Below are 15,560 nucleotides of genomic sequence, written 5' to 3'. Positions count from 1 at the left end.
CCGTACCGCAATGGCGTCTGCCAACTCTGTGGTTTTGCGCAGAGCCTTGTGGTTAAAGGAATGGAAAGCGGATTCTGCTTCCAAAAAATGTTTAACCAGCTTGCCACTATCTGTAGACAGACTGTTTGGTGAGCAATTGGCTGAAATCATTAAACAATCCAAGGGTAAAGACTCCTCCTTACCCCAGCCCAGATCAAGCAAACCTCAACAGAGGAAGTGGCAGTCGAGGTTTCGGTCCTTTCGAGGCTCCGGCAAGACCCATTTCTCCTCGTCCAAAGGGACTCAGAAGGAGCAGAGGGGCTCAGATTCCTGGCGGACTCACGCCCCAAGAAGGCAACCGGAGGCACCGCTTCCAAGGCGGCTGCCTCATGACTTTCGGCCTCCTCCCTCCGCATCCTCGGTCGGTGGCAGGCTCTCCCGCTTTTGCGACATTTGGCTGCCACAGGTCAAAGACCGGTGGGTAACAGACATTCTGTCTCACGGGTACAGGATAGAGTTCAGTTCTCGTCCTCCGCCTCGGTTCTTCAGAACCTCCCCACATCCCGACCGAGCAGATGCCCTTCTGCAGGCGGTGTGCTCACTAAGAGCAGAAGGAGTGGTGATCCCTGTCCCTCTGCAGGAACAGGGGCAAGGTTTTTACTCCAATCTCTTTGTGGTTCCAAAAAAGGACGGCTCGTTCCGTCCTGTTCTGGACCTAAAGCTGCTCAACAAGCATGTGAACGCCAGGCGGTTCCGGATGGAATCCCTCCGCTCCGTCATTGCCTCAATGTCTCCAGGAGATTTCCTTGCATCAATAGACATCAAAGATGCTTATCTCCACGTGCCGATTGCTACAGAGCACCAACGTTTTCTACGTTTCGTGATAGGAGACGACCATCTCCAGTTCGTAGCTCTGCCATTTGGTCTGGCGACAGCCCCACGGGTTTTCACCAAGGTCATGGCGGCAGTGGTAGCAGTCTTGCACTCTCAGGGACATTCGGTGATCCCTTACTTGGACGATCTACTTGTCAAAGCACCCTCTCAAGAGGCATGCCAACACAGCCTGAATGTTGCGCTGGAGACTCTCCAGACGTTCGGGTGGATCATCAACTTTTCAAAGTCAAATCTGTCACCGACCCAATCACTAACGTACCTTGGCATGGAGTTTCATACTCTCTCAGCGATAGTGAAGCTTCCGCTGGACAAGCAGCGGTCACTACAGACAGGGGTGCAGTCTCTCCTTCATGGTCAGTCGCACCCCTTAAGGCGCCTCATGCACTTCCTAGGGAAGATGGTGGCAGCAATGGAGGCAGTCCCGTTTGCGCAGTTTCATCTGCGCCCACTGCTGCAATGGTGGCTTCTTCCCACATCATTATCACAGGGAAGATCCTTCCTACCCCCATCCTGGGCAGTGGTTACGACAGACGCGAGTCTGTCGGGGTGGGGAGCAGTTTTTCTCCACCACAGGGCTCAGGGTACGTGGACTCAGCAGGAGTCCACCCTTCAGATCAATGTTCTGGAAATCAGGGCAGTGTATCTTGCCCTACTAGCCTTCCAGCAGTGGCTGGAAGGAAAGCAGATCCGAATTCAGTCGGACAACTCCACAGCGGTGGCATACATCAACCACCAAGGAGGGACACGCAGTCGGCAAGCCTTCCAGGAAGTCCGGCGGATTCTGATGTGGGTGGAGGACAGAGCTTCCACCATATCAGCAGTTCACATCCCGGGCGTAGAAAACTGGGAAGCAGACTTCCTCAGTCGCCAGGGCATGGACGCAGGGGAATGGTCCCTTCACCCGGACGTGTTTCAGGAAATATGCCGCCGCTGGGGGGTGCCGGACGTCGACCTAATGGCGTCTCGGCACAACAACAAGGTCCCGACCTTCATAGCGCGGTCTCGCGATCAAAGAGCTCTGGCGGCAGACGCCTTAGTGCAAGATTGGTCGCAGTTCCGGCTCCCTTATGTGTTTCCACCTCTGGCACTCTTGCCCAGAGTGCTACGCAAGATCAGATCCGATTGCGGCCGCGTCATACTCGTCGCCCCAGACTGGCCGAGGAGGTCGTGGTACCCGGATCTGTGGCATCTCACGGTCGGCCAACCGTGGGCACTACCAGACCGACCAGATTTACTGTCCCAAGGGCCGTTTTTCCATCGGAATTCTGCGGCCCTGAACCTGACTGTGTGGCCATTGAGTCCTGGATCCTAGCGTCTTCAGGATTATCCCAAGGGGTCGTGGCTACCATGAGACAGGCTAGGAAGTCCACTTCTGCTAAGATTTACCACAGAACGTGGAAGATTTTCTTATCCTGGTGCTCTGCACAAGGAGTATCCCCCTGGCCATTCGCGTTGCCTGTCCTTCTTTCCTTCCTGCAATCTGGGTTGGAAAAGGGCTTGTCGCTCGGCTCCCTTAAAGGGCAAGTCTCGGCACTATCCGTGTTTTTTCAGAAGCGGCTAGCACGACTTTCTCAGGTGCGCACGTTCCTGCAGGGGGTTTGTCATATCGTCCCTCCGTACAGGCGGCCGTTAGATCCGTGGGATCTAAACAAGGTCCTTGTTGCTCTCCAGAAGCCGCCCTTCGAGCCTCTGAGAGATGTTTCACTTTCTCGACTCTCACAGAAAGTGGCCTTTCTGGTAGCGGTCACGTCTCTTCGGAGAGTGTCGGAACTAGCAGCGCTGTCATCTAAGGCTCCTTTCCTGGTGTTCCACCAGGACAAGGTAGTGCTGCGCCCTATTCAGGAGTTTCTCCCTAAGGTGGTATCCTCTTTTCATCTTAATCAGGATATCTCCTTGCCTTCCTTTTATCCGCATGCAGTTCATCGGTATGAAAAGGATTTACATTTGCTAGATCTAGTGAGAGCACTCAGAATCTACATTTCCCGCACGGCGCCCCTGCGCCGCTCGGATGCACTCTTTGTCCTTGTCGCTGGTAAGCGCAAAGGGTCGCAGGCTTCCAAAGCCACCCTGGCTCGATGGATCAAAGAACCAATTCTTGAAGCCTACCGTGTTGCTGGGCTTCCGGTTCCATCAGGGCTGAAGGCCCACTCAACCAGAGCCGTGGGTGCGTCCTGGGCATTACGACACCAGGCTACGGCTCAACAGGTGTGCCAGGCAGCTACCTGGTCGAGTCTGCACACTTTCACCAAACATTATCAGGTGCATACCTATGCTTCGGCGGACGCCAGCCTAGGTAGAAGAGTCCTGCAGGCGGCAGTTGCCTCCCCGTAGGGGAGGGCTGTCTTTGCAGCTCTAACATGAGGTATTTCTCTACCCACCCAGGGACAGCTTTTGGACGTCCCAATCGTCTGGGTCTCCCAATGGAGCGCCGAAGAAGAAGGGAATTTTGTTACTTACCGTAAATTCCTTTTCTTCTAGCTCCTATTGGGAGACCCAGCACCCGCCCTGTTGTCCTTCGGGATTTTTGGTTGTTTTCGGGTACACATGTTGTTCATGTTCAATGGTTTTCAGTTCTCCGATGTTACTTCGGAGTGAATTTGTTTGAACCAGTTATTGGCTTTCCTCCTTCTTGCTTTAGCACTAAAACTGAGCAGCCAGTGATCCCACTGGGGGTGTATAGCCAGAAGGGGAGGGGCCTTACACTTTTAAGTGTAATGCTTTGTGTGGCCTCCGGAGGCAGTGCTATACACCCAATCGTCTGGGTCTCCCAATAGGAGCTAGAAGAAAAGGAATTTACGGTAAGTAACAAAATTCCCTTCTTTGTTTACTTACCGTAAATTCCTTTTCTTCTAGCTCTAATTGGGAGACCCAGCACCCGCCCCTGTTTTTTTGTGTACACATGTTGTTCATGTTGAATGGTTTCAGTTCTCCGATATTCCTTCGGATTGAAGTTACTTTAAACCAGTTTATAATTCTTTTTCCTCCTTCTTGCTTTTGCACCAAAACTGAGGAGCCCGTGGGAGCACGGGGGGTGTATAGGCAGAAGGGGAGGGGCTTAACACTTTTGAGTGTAATACTTTGTGCGGCCTCCGGAGGCATAGCCTATACACCCAATTGTCTGGGTCTCCCAATTAGAGCTAGAAGAAAAGGAATTTACGGTAAGTAAACAAAATTCCCTTCATTTCTTCCAAAGACAATACTAAGGACCAGGGGGCACTCACTGCGAGTGGAAGAAAAGCGATTCCGACAGCTAAATGGGAAAGGGTTCTTTACAGTTAGAGCAGTTAGACTGTGGAATGCCCTACCACAAGAGGTAGAAATGGCAGATACTATAACAGCTTTTAAAAAAGGGCTGGATGATTTCCTCAGTACACACAACATTGTTGGTTATAAATGACTTGGTGACCAAATGTAGAACTGGTGGAGGAAGGTTGAACTAGATGGACCTAGGTCTTTTTTTCAACCTAAGTAACTATGTAAGGATACAGGCCATATACCAAGATAGGGGTATATTATGAGCAGGATGGGGGTATATTATGAGCAGGATGGGGGTATTTTATGAGCAGGATGGGGGTATTTTATGAGCAGGATGGGGATATATTATGAGCAGGATGGGGGGGTATATAGCGGGATGGATGGGGGTATAGGAGCAGCATGGGGGTATATGAGCAGGATGGATGGGGGTATATGAGCAGCATGGGAGTATATGAGCAGGATAGATGGGGGTATATGAGCAGCATAGGGGTATGTGAGCAGGATGGATGGGGTATATGAGCAGCATGGGGGTATATGAGCAGGATGGATGGGGGTATATGAGCAGGATGGATGGGGGTATATGAGCAGGATGGATGGGGGTATATGAGCAGGATCATATAGAAGGCAGGAGGATCGTTCCAGAATGGGGTACCTTAGTAGAGAATTTGGGGACATTACTCCCATAACCGTGTCAGTAGCAGATCCTCGCCCCATTAGTGTGTCATGACCACATTTTTTGGTTAAAATTTTATTTTCTTATTTTCCCCCTCTAAAATCAGGGTGTGTCTTATGGTCAGGTGCGTCTTATAGTCCGAAAAATACGGTAGACCTAGTAGGGCATCTTTGAATGTTATCTTAACCCCCAACAACACTATCTGTTTTCCAATTACATAGACAGGGAGGATGCTTATTCCATAACAATAAGTAAAGCTTGGGTTCTGGAAGACCCTTTTGATCATATTTTTTTTTTTTTTAAAGACAACAAGCCGAATTGCTTAATGCTGGACACTGTTGCAAAATTGAATAAAATATTTAAGTACTCTTTATCCCCTTAGTGACCAAGGGCCAAGGGGATTTTCAAGGGGAACCTCCATCTACAATACCAGTTTCTTGCCTTTTGGAAGCTCCTTAGCACCAAGAATTTTTGCCAAAAAAAGTGACCGAGATGACATTGCATATGAGAGACCTTTTTAATACCCTATTTGGATGATTTCTTGGTAGTATGAAGGTCAATAGTGGATTGTTCAGAGGCAATCAAGCAGGTCCTATGAATCCTTACAGAAATAGGATGGATAGTAAACAAGGGAAAATCAAAAGGTAGAGCCTTGTCAGAATCGGGTGTTTTGTAGGAATCTGTCTGGCTTCCATTCAACAATGTTCTTTTCTTCCACAAGGGAAAATACTAAAGATTAGTCAAACTGTAAGGTCTTAGGAGCGGCAGGAGATTTTGGTAACGGAGGCGATGTCCCTGTTATGCTGGCTTTACATACTTCAATATATCTTACGATGTGTCAGCGGGGTCACGTCGTAAGTGACGCACATCCGGCATCGTAAGGTACATTGTAGTGTGTGACAGGTACGTGCGATTAAACGAAAATCCGTTCATCTCATACACGTCGTTCATTCCTCATGAATTGAACGTGCGGTTGTGCAATGTTCCCGAGGCAGCACACATCGCAGTGTGTGACACCCCGGGAACATTAAACAGATCTTACCTGCGTCCCGCGGCTCCAGCCGCCAATGCGGAAGGAAAGAGGTGGGCGGGGTGTTTACGTCCCACTCATCTCCGCCCCTCCGCTTCTATTGGCTGGCTGCCGCGTGACGTCGATGTGACGCCGAACGTCCCTCCCACTCCAATAAGTGGACGTTCGCCGCCCACATCGAGGTCGTATGGACGGGTAAGTACGTGTGACGGGGGTTAATCGTTTAAGCGGCCCGTTCAACAAATTGAACGTGCCACACATACGATGGGGGCGTTGCAAATCGCATACGATATCGTATGCGAAAATGCAACGTGTAAAGCTGACTCTAGGCTGTCTAACCGCCAGAAATCCAGTGGGCTCTCCATTCCACACAAGACCTTTTCAGTGGCATATCTTGATATTACAATCCATGGGGTCTGGCTAGCTGGATCAGATGTCAGCTGTATACAGAGGTTTTAGGCTACATGCGCACGCTGCTTCTTTTTCGTGTTCACAAACTGCAGCCAAAACTGCAGCCAAAACTGCACCTTGTCAGAGAGAGCCTGGAAATGTCACAAAAAATGTAGGTGCTTTTTTGGTGCATTTTTGCTGCTTTTTTGGTGCGTTTTTGGCTGCAGTTTTGTCAACATACGGCTGAAGGCTGGTATTCTCAGGATGGGGAGCCCCACGTTATGGGGAGCCCCCCAGCCTAACAATATCAGTCAGCAGCCGCCCAGAATGGCCGCATCCATTAGATGCGGCTGTTCTGGGACTGTACCCGGCTCTTCCCGATTTGCCCTAGTGCGTTGGCAAATCGGGGTAATAAGGAGTTATTGGCAGCCCATAGCTGCCACTAAATCCTAGATTAATCATGTCAGGCGTCTGAGACACCCTCCATGATTAATCTGTAAATTACAGTAAAACACACACACGCCCGAAAAAATCCTTTATTATAAATAAAAAACACAAACACATTCCCTCATTACCAATTTATTAACCCCGACAAAGCCCTCCATGTCCGGCGTAATCCAGCATGCTCCAGCGTCGCATCCAGCTCTGCTGTATGGAGGTGACCGGAGAAGCAGCAGACACCGCCGCTCCGGTCACCTCCATGCAGCTAATGAAGGCAGCCGCGCGATCAGCTGAGCTGTCACAGAGGTTACCCGCGGCCACCGCTGAATCCAGCGGTGGCCGCGAGTAACCTCAGTGACAGCTCAGCTGATCGCGCTACAGCGTGGAGCCGGCGGCAGGAGCGTGGAGCCGGCGGCAGGAGCGTGGAGCCCGGGACTTTCAGTGGCGGTGAGAGGGGTCCATCATCTCCCCTGTGCGTGCACGCTGGGGACCGCGGTACTTCGGGGAACACGTGGAGGACGGGACTATCAGCGGCGGTAGCGAGAGGGGGATGGACATTGGCAGCTAAAAACATTGATTTTTCCCTCTCGCTGCCGCCGCTGCTGATAGTCCTGTCCTCCACATCATCTCCCCTGTGCGTGCACGCTGGGGACAGTGGTACTTCGGGGAACACGTGGAGGACGGGACTATCAGCGGCGGCAGCAGCGAGAGGGAAAAATCAATGTTTTCAGCTGCCAATGTCCATCCCCCTCTCGCTGCCGCTGCTGATAGTCCCGTCCTCCACATCATCTCCCCTGGGGACAGCGGTACTTCGGGGAACACGTGGAGGACGGGACGGGACCACTTGCCTGACCTCACTTCCTGACAAATCACCTGCGTTTTTGCTAGCAAAAACGCAGGTAAAAGGCAGGTAAAATGCACCACTTTGATTAGCATGCATTTTTCCTGCGTTTTTGATGCCCGCATTGATTTCAATGGGTGACAAATGTTGACAAAAACGCAGGAAGAATGAACATGCTGCATTTTTTTTGTCACAAACTTTTGACAAAAAAAATGCTGACAAATAAACTGCAGTGTGCGCATGACAAATCTGACTTCTCATAGACTTTGCTGGGAAGTCAGATGTCAGAAAGTTCTGCTGACAAAACTGCAGCCAAATAAGCAGCAAAAAAAGCAGCGTGCGCATGTAGCCTTAAGCTCACTCGAATAGTGGATAAACAGAATAAACCTCTTCAAGTGAGTGCCTTGGACGGTAATAAATCCGTTGGTAGTTGCCACGGATGCGAGTCCAGTAGGCTGGTGAGCCCACCTAGACGGCAATTTTTCTTTTTTTTTTCTCATGGTGTGTGGAGCCCCACTATGAAAAGCGGTTTGTAGAACTTAAAGGGACTAGCAGCTGTAAGGGAAGCCATACAAACAACTTGTAAAAATGGGTTACAGGAAAAAAACATAGTAATGCTGTCTGACAACAATAGAGCAATTGCATGTTTAAATCAGCAAGGAGGGACCAGATCAGGTCCACTAATAACAGAAGGGGGAAAAATATTTCAAGTAGCAAAAGAAAAGCTTATTTCCACTGCCAGGGAAGTTTTAAAAAAAAAAAATACAAAAAATATTTTACCTATTTTCTGCTGCCTAAATAAATGGGTGCATCCTATGGTAAGGAGCATCTTGTCTGAAAAATAAGGACGTATTTTCTGATGTTTTGTTTTCCATAGGACATATTATGAGTATGACCCCTGAACAGCTTCAGGCATGGAGATGGGAGCGTGAAATTGATGAAAGAAACCGTCCACTTTCCGATGAAGAGCTGGATGCTATGTTTCCAGAGGGTTATAAGGTATTGTGATTTTGATTAAGCTCTGTAATCCTTCTAAAACTTTGGAAGAAACGGTTAAACCAATAGGTTGGGAAAACTGCTGGTTTCTTTTTCTTCTACTCTCCACACCTTTCTTTATATGCTTTTTTTATCTACCCACACTAGGTTCTCCCACCACCAGCGGGTTATGTTCCCATTCGTACACCAGCGAGGAAATTGACTGCAACACCCACTCCATTAGGTGGAATGACTGGATTTCATATGCCTACTGAAGACAGAACCATGAAAAGTGTTAGCGATCAACCTTCTGGCAACCTTCCATTCTTAAAACCTGATGATATTCAGTACTTTGACAAGTTGCTGGTAAGTGGTTGCAAAGAACATTAACCACAATGGTTTTCATCTATTAATCATAACTTGCATGTACTTCTTGCTCTTTGTCCAGGATTTCATAATTTTTTTTTTAAATCAGATAACGTTTTATTGCATTTTAAAACCTAAACATAAATAATTGTGAGGGTAGTCCTCACACGTACCCCTTCCCCTCCCCCACACTCTCTTCTGGTCTACAGTCTTACCCCTCCACTCTCTACATCCCTCTTTATTCACATAATGACCTGCCCTCCTTATTTCTTCGGCGCTCCATTGGGAGACCCAGACGATTGGGTGTATAGCACTGCCTCCGGAGGCCACACAAAGCACTACACTAAAAAGTGCAAGGCCCCTCCCCTTCTGGCTATACACCCCCAGTGGGATCACTGGCTCACCAGTTTTCTGCTTTGTGCGAAGGAGGTCAGACATCCACGCATAGCTCCACTGTTTAGTCAGCAGTAGCTGCTGACTATGTCGGATGGAAGAAAAGAGGGCCCATATAGGGCCCCCAGCATGCTCCCTTCTTACCCCACTTGTGGTTTGTAAGGTTGAGGTACCCATTGCGGGTACGGAGGCTGGAGCCCACATGCTGTTTTCCTTCCCCATCCCCCTGAGGGGCTCTGAGGAAGTGGGATCTTACCGGCCCCCAAGCCCTGAGGCCGGGCTCCATCCACAGACCCAGTGAACCTGCTGGATACGGAGCGGGGTACCGTTCAGGGACAAGGCCCTGCAACTTTCAGGTACTCTGTGTCCCCGTACAGACAGGCACACACACGCCAGACTTGCTGGGTGTGTTAGTGCGCCGGGGATAGTAGCGCTGCACGCCGGGGTTTGAGTCACAGCAGCTTAGCTGTGTGACTTCATGTGCTGGGAACTGCCGCGCCGACCACTCTCGGAGCGGCGGCGCGGCTGGGACTTGTAGTGCGCCGGGGACTTAGCGCCGACCGCGCTTTTACGGCGTCGGCGCTTATAAATTTAGTCCCCGGCTTTTGCGGCCTAGCTCCGCTTCGTTCCCGCCCCCTCCCTGTCAATCAGGGAAGGGGACAGACGCTGTGCAATCGTCAGCGCCGAGGGCTGGAGCCTTATTTACATGCTCCAGCCCTCTCACTAGACACAGTGGGACGCAGGTTTCCCGCTTTTAGTCTGAGCACGCCCAGGGCCCGCCCCCCCCTCCACAGGACGCCGGCAGCCATTCCTGCATGCAGTCTGGCTGGAGGAAGGACACAGGCACTGGGAGACCCAGACTAGGGATTTCTGGCGACCACACACCCGCGTTTAGCGGGCGGTAAGCAGCACACTTGTGCTGGCCCCACTAGTGCCACAGTGTTGTATTGGTGTATTTTTTCCTGTACCAGATATATTATATATATATATATACTGCACTGTACGGTCGCTTCTTGGCTGTATACCCTATATTGCTCTGAGGAGACAACAACATGTCATCCACAAAACGCAAGGGTGCCAAGGCAAGGGCTGTATACACTGCTTGTACAGCATGTGGGGCTAATCTACCAGCAGGCTCCAACGACTCATTGTGTGCAATGTTCAGTCCCAGTGGCACTTCGTCAGCCAGAGCCTATGGTGGTGGTAGCCCAGGCAGAGACGCCGGTGAACCCTGCCCCGGTGACGGGGACAGAATTTGCAGTCTTTGCTGATAAAATGTCTGTGACTATGACAAAAATCCTGGAGACCTTGCAGTCCAGGCCAGTTGCTCAGACCATGGACACTGCTGTGTCTATGTTCCCCGGTCCCCCTCAGTTGGAACTAATCCGTACTTCAAGGGGGTCCCAGGCATCACAGGCTGAGGGCTCGGACTCCGATGACAGTCCCAGTCCGCCTAAGCGAGCTCGCTGGGAGAGACCCTCCACGTCATCACGCGGATCAGGGTCTCAGCGAGAAGGGTCTCTATATGATGAGACAGAGGTGGGTGATCAGGAGTCTTCTCCTGACACCGCACTCAATTTGGATACGCCAGATGGTGACGCCATGGTAAATGACCTTATAGCGGCCATCAATAGGCTGTTGGATATTTCTCCCCCAGCCCCTTCAGCAGAGGAGGCAGCTGCCCAGCAGGAGAAATTCCATTTCCTGTATCCCAAGCGTAAATTGAGTACTTTTCTGGACCACTCTGACTTCAGAGAATCAATCCAGAAACACAATGCTTATCCGGACAAGCGTTTTTCCAAACGCCTTAAGGATACACGTTATCCCTTTCCCCCTGACGTGGTCAAACGCTGGACCCAGTGTCCAAAAGTGGACCCTCCAATATCCAGGCTTGCAGCTAGATCCATAGTTGCAGTGGAGGATGGGGCTTCGCTTAAAGATGCCAATGACAGACAGATGGACCTTTGGTTGAAATCTGTCTATGAAGCTATCGGCGCGTCGTTTGCACCAGCATTCGCGGCCGTGTGGGCGCTCCAAGCTATTTCAGCTGGTCTGGCCCAGGTGGACTCTCTCATGCGTCCAGCAGTGCCGCAAGTGGCGTCCTTAACTACGCAAATGTCTGCGTTTGCGACCTACGCTATCAATGCGGTACTGGACTCTACGAGCCGTACCTCAATGGCATCCGCCAACTCTGTAGTTTTGCGCAGAGCCTTGTGGTTAAAAGAATGGAAAGCAGATTCTGCTTCTAAAAAATGTTTAACCAGCTTGCCATTATCTGGAGACAGACTGTTTGGTGAGCAATTGGCGGAAATCATTAAACAGTCCAAAGGTAAGGACTCTTCCTTACCCCAGCCCAGATCATACAAACCTCAACAGAGGAAGTGGCAGTCTAAGTTTCGGTCCTTTCGAGGCTCGGGCAAGCCCCAATTCTCCTCGTCCAAAGGGACTCAGAAAGAGCAAAGGAGCTCTGATTCCTGGCGGGCTCACTCACGCCCCAAGAAAGCAACCGGAGGTACCGCTTCCAAGGCGGCTGCCTCATGACTTTCGGCCGCCTCCCTCCGCATCCTCGGTCGGTGGCAGGCTCTCCCGCTTTTGCGACATTTGGCTGCCACAGGTCAAAGACCGGTGGGTAACAGACATTTTGTCTCACGGGTACAGGATAGAGTTCAGTTCTCGTCCTCCGCCTCGGTTCTTCAGAACTTCCCCACATCCCGACCGAGCAGATGCCCTTCTGCAGGCGGTGAATTCTCTAAGAGCAGAAGGAGTGGTGGTCCCTGTTCCTCTTCGGGAACAAGGACAAGGTTTTTACTCCAATCTCTTTGTGGTGCCAAAAAAGGACGGCTCATTCCGTCCTGTTCTGGACCTAAAACTGCTCAACAAGCATGTGAACGCCAGGCGGTTCCGGACGGAATCCCTCCGCTCAGTCATTGCCTCAATGTCTCAAGGAGATTTCCTAGCATCAATAGACATCAAAGATGCTTATCTCCACGTGCCGATTGCTACAGAGCACCAACGTTTTCTACGCTTCGTGATAGGAGACGACCATCTTCAGTTCGTAGCTCTGCCATTCGGTCTGGCGACAGCCCCACGGGTGTTCACCAAGGTCATGGCGGCAGTGGTAGCAGTCTTGCACTCTCAGGGACACTCTGTGATCCCTTACTTGGACGATCTACTTGTCAAGGCACCCTCTCAAGAGGCATGCCAACTCAGCCTGAATGTTGCGCTGGAGACTCTCCAGACGTTCGGGTGGATCATCAACTTCTCAAAGTCAAATCTGTCACCGACCCAATCACTAACGTATCTTGGCATGGAGTTTCATACCCTCTCAGCGATAGTGAAGCTTCCGCTGGACAAGCAGCGGTCACTGCAGACTGGGGTGCAGGCTCTCCTTCAAGGTCAGTCGTACTCCTTAAGACGCCTCATGCACTTCCTCGGGAAGATGGTGGCGGCAATGGAGGCGGTTCCGTTTGCGCAGTTTCATCTGCGCCCACTTCAATGGGACATTCTCCGCCAATGGGACGGGAAGTCAACTTCCTTGAACAGGAAAGTCTCCCTTTCCCAGACGGCCAAGGACTCTCTGCAATGGTGGCTTCTTCCCACCTCATTATCACAGGGAAGATCCTTCCTACCACCGTCTTGGGCGGTGGTCACGACAGACGCGAGTCTGTCAGGGTGGGGAGCAGTTTTTCTCCACCACAGGGCTCAGGGTACGTGGACTCAGCAGGAGTCCACCCTTCAGATCAATGTTCTGGAAATCAGAGCAGTGTATCTTGCCCTACTAGCCTTCCAGCAGTGGCTGGAAGGAAGGCAGATCCGAATTCAGTCGGACAACTCCACAGCGGTGGCATACATCAATCACCAAGGGGGGACACGCAGTCGGCAAGCCTTCCAGGAAGTCCGGCGGATTCTGATGTGGGTGGAAGCCACGGCCTCCACCATATCCGCAGTTCACATCCCCGGCGTAGAAAACTGGGAAGCAGACTTCCTCAGTCGCCAGGGCATGGACGCAGGGGAATGGTCCCTTCACCCGGACGTGTTTCAGGAAATCTGTCGCCGCTGGGGAAGGCCGGACGTCGACCTAATGGCGTCCCGGCACAACAACAAGGTCCCAACCTTCATAGCACGGTCTCGCGATCACAGAGCTCTGGCGGCAGACGCCTTAGTGCAAGATTGGTCGCAGTTCCGGCTCCCTTATGTGTTTCCACCTCTGGCACTCTTGCCCAGAGTGCTACGCAAGATCAGATCCGACTGCAGCCGCGTCATACTCGTCGCCCCAGACTGGCCAAGGAGGGCGTGGTATCCGGATCTGTGGCATCTCACGGTCGGCCAACCGTGGGCACTACCAGACCGACCAGACTTACTGTCCCAAGGGCCGTTTTTCCATCGGAATTCTGCGGCCCTGAACCTGACTGTGTGGCCATTGAGTCCTGGATCCTAGGGTCTTCAGGATTATCCCAAGGGGTCGTTGCCACCATGAGACAGGCTAGGAAGCCCACGTCCGCTAAGATCTACCACAGAACGTGGAGGATATTCTTATCCTGGTGCTCTGCTCAGGGAGTGTCTCCCTGGCCATTTGCATTGCCTACCTTTCTTTCTTTCCTGCAATCTGGGTTAGAAAAAGGTTTGTCGCTCGGCTCCCTTAAAGGGCAAGTCTCGGCGCTATCCGTCTTTTTTCAGAAGCGTCTAGCACGACTTTCTAAGGTGCGCACGTTCCTGCAGGGGGTTTGTCATATCGTACCCCCGTACAAGCGGCCGTTAGATCCATGGGATCTGAACAGGGTACTAGTTGCCCTCCAGAGGCCGCCCTTCGAGCCTCTGAGGGAGGTTTCACTTTCTAGACTATCACAGAAAGTGGCTTTTCTGGTAGCGATCACATCTCTTCGGAGAGTGTCTGAGCTAGCAGCGCTTTCATCCAAGGCTCCCTTCCTGGTGTTCCACCAGGACAAGGTAGTGCTGCGCCCCATTCAGGAGTTTCTCCCGAAGGTGGTATCCTCTTTTCATCTTAATCAGGATATCTCTTTGCCTTCTTTTTGTCCTCATGCAGTTCATCGGTATGAAAAGGATTTGCATTTGTTAGATCTGGTGAGAGCACTCAGAATCTACATTTCCCGCACGGCGCCCTTGCGCCGTTCGGATGCACTCTTTGTCCTTGTCGCTGGTAAGCGCAAAGGGTCGCAGGCTTCTAAGGCCACCCTGGCTCGATGGATCAAAGAACCAATTCTTGAAGCCTACCGTTCTGCTGGGCTTCCGGTTCCATCAGGGCTGAAGGCCCATTCTACCAGAGCCGTGGGTGCGTCCTGGGCATTACGACACCAGGCTACGGCTCAACAGGTGTGCCAGGCAGCTACCTGGTCGAGTCTGCACACTTTCACCAAACATTATCAGGTGCATACCTATGCTTCGGCGGACGCCAGCCTAGGTAGAAGAGTCCTGCAGGCGGCAGTTGCCTCCCCGTAGGGGAGGGCTGTCTTCGCAGCTCTAACATGAGGTTTTCTTTACCCACCCAGGGACAGCTTTTGGACGTCCCAATCGTCTGGGTCTCCCAATGGAGCGCCGAAGAAGAAGGGAATTTTGTTACTTACCGTAAATTCCTTTTCTTCTAGCTCCTATTGGGAGACCCAGCACCCGCCCTGTTGTCCTTCGGGATTTTTGGTTGTTTTTCGGGTACACATGTTGTTCATGTTGAATGGTTTTCAGTTCTCCGATGTTACTTCGGAGTGAATTTGTTTAAACCAGTTATTGGCTTTCCTCCTTCTTGCTTTTGCACTAAAACTGGTGAGCCAGTGATCCCACTGGGGGTGTATAGCCAGAAGGGGAGGGGCCTTGCACTTTTTAGTGTAGTGCTTTGTGTGGCCTCCGGAGGCAGTGCTATACACCCAATCGTCTGGGTCTCCCAATAGGAGCTAGAAGAAAAGGAATTTACGGTAAGTAACAAAATTCCCTTCTTCTCAGCCACTGTGATCTTTGTTTTCCTACCTATAGTCTTAATATCCTATCTTTCAGTAGATCAAATGCTGCTAATCCAGGAAATTCCAGCCACTTGCTCCAGATCTTCTCGTATTGAGTTCTCCTTCCCCTTTTAATATAAACATTTTCTTCGGCGCTCCATTGGGAGACCCAGACGATTGGGTGTATAGCACTGCCTCCGGAGGCCACACAAAGCAATTACACTAAAAAGTGTAAGGCCCCTCCCCTTCTGGCTATACACCCCCAGTGGGATCACTGGCTCACCAGTTTTCTGCTTTGTGCGAAGGAGGTCAGACATCCACGCATAGCTCCACTGTTTAGTCAGCAGTAGCTGCTGACTATATCGGATGGAAGAA

General features: G+C 51.2%; 1 protein-coding gene across 1 annotated transcript in view; it reads left to right on the top strand.

The window, feature by feature from the left end:
- SF3B1 (splicing factor 3b subunit 1) overlaps nt 1-15,560 on the top strand; it is a 446,304-nt gene that overhangs the window by 174,313 nt on the left and 256,431 nt on the right. Inside the window, exons 9-10 of the mRNA XM_075319718.1 lie at nt 8,381-8,502; nt 8,647-8,844. Coding sequence (XP_075175833.1) covers nt 8,381-8,502; nt 8,647-8,844 — 320 coding nt within the window. The remainder of the gene's footprint in view (nt 1-8,380; nt 8,503-8,646; nt 8,845-15,560) is intronic.

This window comes from Anomaloglossus baeobatrachus, chromosome 7 (genome assembly GCF_048569485.1).
Source record: "Anomaloglossus baeobatrachus isolate aAnoBae1 chromosome 7, aAnoBae1.hap1, whole genome shotgun sequence".
Classification (NCBI taxonomy): Eukaryota; Metazoa; Chordata; class Amphibia; order Anura; family Aromobatidae; genus Anomaloglossus; species Anomaloglossus baeobatrachus.
The sequence above is the reverse complement of the archived record's forward strand: the minus strand, read 5'-3'. Positions and strand labels throughout refer to the sequence as shown.